The 3,954-nt window shown below is 51.5% G+C and overlaps 1 protein-coding gene across 1 annotated transcript in view; it reads right to left on the reverse strand.

Moving 5' to 3' along the window:
* Positions 1 to 3,954, reverse strand: part of TGM2 (transglutaminase 2) — a 32,312-nt gene that overhangs the window by 11,544 nt on the left and 16,814 nt on the right. The window contains exons 7-8 of the mRNA XM_006921805.3: positions 1,369 to 1,504; positions 628 to 731 (exon numbers count right to left, since the gene is read on the reverse strand). Of these exons, the coding sequence (XP_006921867.1) occupies positions 628 to 731; positions 1,369 to 1,504 (240 nt within the window). The remainder of the gene's footprint in view (positions 1 to 627; positions 732 to 1,368; positions 1,505 to 3,954) is intronic.

Genomic DNA, 3,954 nt, shown 5'->3' on the forward strand with positions numbered 1-3,954 from the left:
TTACGCCCATCTCTACCAAAGTTATCAAATTTATTAATTCTACTGCTAGGTCTTGTTATATAAGGTATATATTATTATATCGCAGATTTATTTTTAAAGTTTTTGAAAACTAGGTTTACTTTGTAACCCTAACCCTAGGTACTATATTCTATGAATTTAACAATATTATTCTGAGAAAGGATTCATTTGGCTTCACCGATTTTGCCTGGTTCTCCACACACCACCGCCCCCACCCCCAGCACCGCCCCCCTTCACACTCACTCTCTCACCTACACACACACATATACAAACAAGTATATAACTGGAAGTTAATGGAAGCTATGTGTGAATGTTAATAATGCTTCTTTTGGAAGGAAAGGACGAAGACGCAATTTGATTTTTTTTCTCCATGCTACTACTTATTTTCTGTTTTCCACGATAAGCGTGGATGGATTTTCAAATGATAAAGAAGCATATTATAAAATACCAGTGAGGTCCCCCACGCTCGTGTGGACCAGCCAAATGGCCTTTGGAGTCATCCAGACCTGGATTAGAATGCCAGCCCTGTGCTCCCCAGCTGAGGGACTCTGGGCAAGTGCTCTCCAAGCCTCAATTTCCTCATCTAGGTAAGGGGGCCATGCTACCTACCTTCACTCTTCTCTTGGGGTGTGGGGTCCAGGGCCTGCCACCCTTCATACCCCGGCTGCAGGTCCGGCCTGGTCATCCATGACTCTACCCAGCAGTGGAAATTCCTGTTGGGAAACAAAGCAGAACGTTGGCCAGGACTCAAACTCGGACTTCCAGTCACCTCCCCTGAATCCACACTCGCCTTGTCCTAAGCTGAGCCCAGCATGTCCCGCTGACACTTGTCTGTGAAATGTCCCCCGTGGGCCTTAGCTCCCTCCTGCACTAGAAGTCATTCTCAATGGCTGTCCCCTTTCAGCGACTCTTCAAGTCCAGCCGATGTGACTTTCTAATTTCTCAGCTCTGTCCTTTCTTTTCCGGTCCATAGGCTCTGCCTTGGTTCAGGCCTCATCACTACCTACCTGGACCATACCCCAGCTCCCACTCCACGCTCTGCCTCCAGACCTCCTGTACCAGGTTCATCAACATGTTCCTTTCCCAGTTTGAAGCCTTTGGTGACTCCTGGAAGCCCAGACCCTCTATCCTGGCCTCCCAGACTCCTAACAACATATTCTTCCTGATGCCCTTTCATGTATCCTGTGTTGGCTGTCCCTCTTGGCCTTTGCTCATGCTGCCTGGAGAACCCTCCCCAAGCCCTGTTTCCCCCTGTCCAAATACTATCCAACTTTCAATCCCAGTTCAAATGTGACTCCTCCGAGAAGCCTTCCCAGGTTTCCTCTCCCAGGACCCTGGGCACCATCTCACCAGATCATCTCACTCTTGTCACCCTGGATCTCCCCAAACTCGTTGCGGAAGTACTCGATGAGCAGGTTGCTGTTCTGATCGTGAGCTGAGTTATAGTTGGTCACGACTCGGGTGGGGATACCGAGGCACCGCAGCACTGGAGGTGGGGAGACACGATGGAGAGAGGGGTTAGGGGTTAGGAGTCGGGTTGAGGGTCTGAAGACATCTGCCCTGCTTTGGGCTTCCACATGTGGACCATGTGGACCCCAGTGAGCACTGTACCAACTGTCCAGGTGGTGAGGATGTGTGTCATCCCCTTACTGGGACAATGGCGCCCACCTTGCTGGTTGCCCCATGTCCACTCTATCCCCTTCGTGTCACAACTAGTAGAAGAAGACTCTAAAATGTGAATCGGACAACACTCCTCTGCTAAATCTTCAGTGGCTCCCCATGGCCCTCGAAGTCAAGGCCAGAGCTCCAGGTGTCGTCCTTTGGCCCTGTTCGGATCTAGCCCCTGAAGACCTCCTGCACTTTATTCCAGCGACACTGGCCTCCTCGCTGCTTCTCCGGCACGCCACGTTCCCACCAGCCATGGGCATTTGCCTATGCTGTTTTCTCTTCCAAGAAAGCCACCCACTAGGTTTAGATTGCCCCATCGTTTGCGTTCATGGCAAGGCTAGGGTCTCGTCATCGTTCTCAGTGTAGAGGCATGTGATGGGTTCTTTAATTAGTCCTCTGAGGGCAGTGAGGGATCTGTATTCTTTATATCCCCAGAGCCCAGCATAGGCCTGACACAGACCATTTAGTCAAATGAGATGAAGGTGTGGGCGAAGTAGAGCGAGTAGGAGGAAGAGAGGAAGGGAGAGAGTGAAGGAATGATAGAGAGTCAGAGCAAGGAGCAAACAGTGGAACAGGAAGAAGAGGGAACAGGGCTTAGAAGACCTTCCATGCAGGCCGCAGCTGCTTCTGGCTGTGTGACCTGAGAGGCCAGCCCCTTCGCCAATCCAGGCCATGTTTCCTCCTCTATAAAACAGGGTCAGGGTTCACGTACAGTGTCGTCAGACGTGTTGGGACACCATCGTGGAAGAGGAGGGCTCTGCATTCACGCCAAAGAACAGTTTACAGAGAGGTTGTAGTAACTGGGAAAGGGACTGGCGTTGCGAAGACAGGTGAAAAAGAGACGGGATCAACTGGCATCAGCCGACCGAGAGGCCGAAAACCCCGGGCACAAATCTCGCCTGAATGGTGGTGCCGGGTGCTCCTGGCAGATGGAATTATGGATGCTTTACTCCCTCTTTTTTTAAATGTGCTTTTTAAATGTATATTATAAAAGTAACATATTCTCAGGGTAGGATAAAGAAAGTAAATACCTTAAAAAAGGAAGTGAAACGAAAAGGCCCTACTAGATGTATCCTAGAGGACTTTCGTTTTACTTTTAGTTTTGACTGCGGTTGAGTCTCTCAGTCAGGGATGTGACATTTACCCATCATCAACTAGGGCAAAAGCCTCCCAGATGGCCTTGGATTCTGGCCAGAAGATCTAAGCAGGGAAGGAGCAGCTTTGAATCTCTACCTCTTGCCTGGTTCCTGTGCTCTTAAGGCCTGGGCAGGGGCCAGATTTGCTGTTGCCCTTGGCAAAGGATAGTGTCCCAACACCAGGCCTTCCCCTTCCAGGCCTCTAGCCTCCTGTCCCCAATGCCCAAAGAGCAAGGCACCACTCCTGTCTCAGGGATGGTGTCCCAGGAAGCCTCATCGACACAGTCTAAGGCCAGGAGGCTGCCCCAGAACCAAGCACACCTGGTTCCAAGCCCAGCTGTGCTATTCACCAGCTGCGTGACCTCGGGCAAAGAACTTCCCCTCTCTGAGTCTCCTTTTCCTCCCCTGAGGAGAGCTAATAATAGGAGAGCTTGTTGGGATGCTGTGATGATTCAGAGAAGCACTGGGTGTGGGCAGTCTCATCTGCTCAGTGCCCAGGGTGGAACAGTAAAGTGTGTCACAGTGCCCATCACTGCAAAATGTCTGTCTAGGCAGGGTCAACCAACTCACAGACATTGAGAAAATGCTCCAGGATCCAGCCGAGGAATCAGAGCTTCCCATGGGAACCCCTAACCCAAACCTAACCTGAGCCAGAGACTGTGCTAAGGGGCATCTCCTCGGGTCCTACAAGCTCCCTGGGAATTAGGTCAGTCTCCACTGTCTCCATTCTACAGGTGAGGAAACTGAGGCCTGGAGACACCAATTCTCTTGCCCAAGTCCACCCAGGGGTTGGAGGTGGAGCTGGGGTCAAGCCAGGCAGTCTGACTCCAGCCTCCATGGACCCACCTAGCATTTGGCTTCCCGAAGAAACCACGGGGCCGGGGGGTCAGACAGCCCCTTGTTTGACCAAGTTCTCCCTGGCTCCGTTACACACCAGGCCTTGGAGGAGGCTGCAAGGAGTGCAACTCAGCCCTGGCTTTAGGAAGAAGACAGTCAAAGGTAAGATTTGCAGCTAAATCTGCAGGCAGTTACAGCCCAGGGTGAAGAAGGTATCCGCAGGGGAGCTCAGGGACCCAGGCCATGTAGGTGGGGTTTCTCCAGGAAACCCACAGGGTTCTCTGAGCAGGTGTTT

The sequence above is a fragment of the Pteropus alecto genome, unplaced genomic scaffold, assembly GCF_000325575.1.
Source record: "Pteropus alecto unplaced genomic scaffold, ASM32557v1 scaffold45, whole genome shotgun sequence".
Taxonomy (NCBI): Eukaryota; Metazoa; Chordata; class Mammalia; order Chiroptera; family Pteropodidae; genus Pteropus; species Pteropus alecto.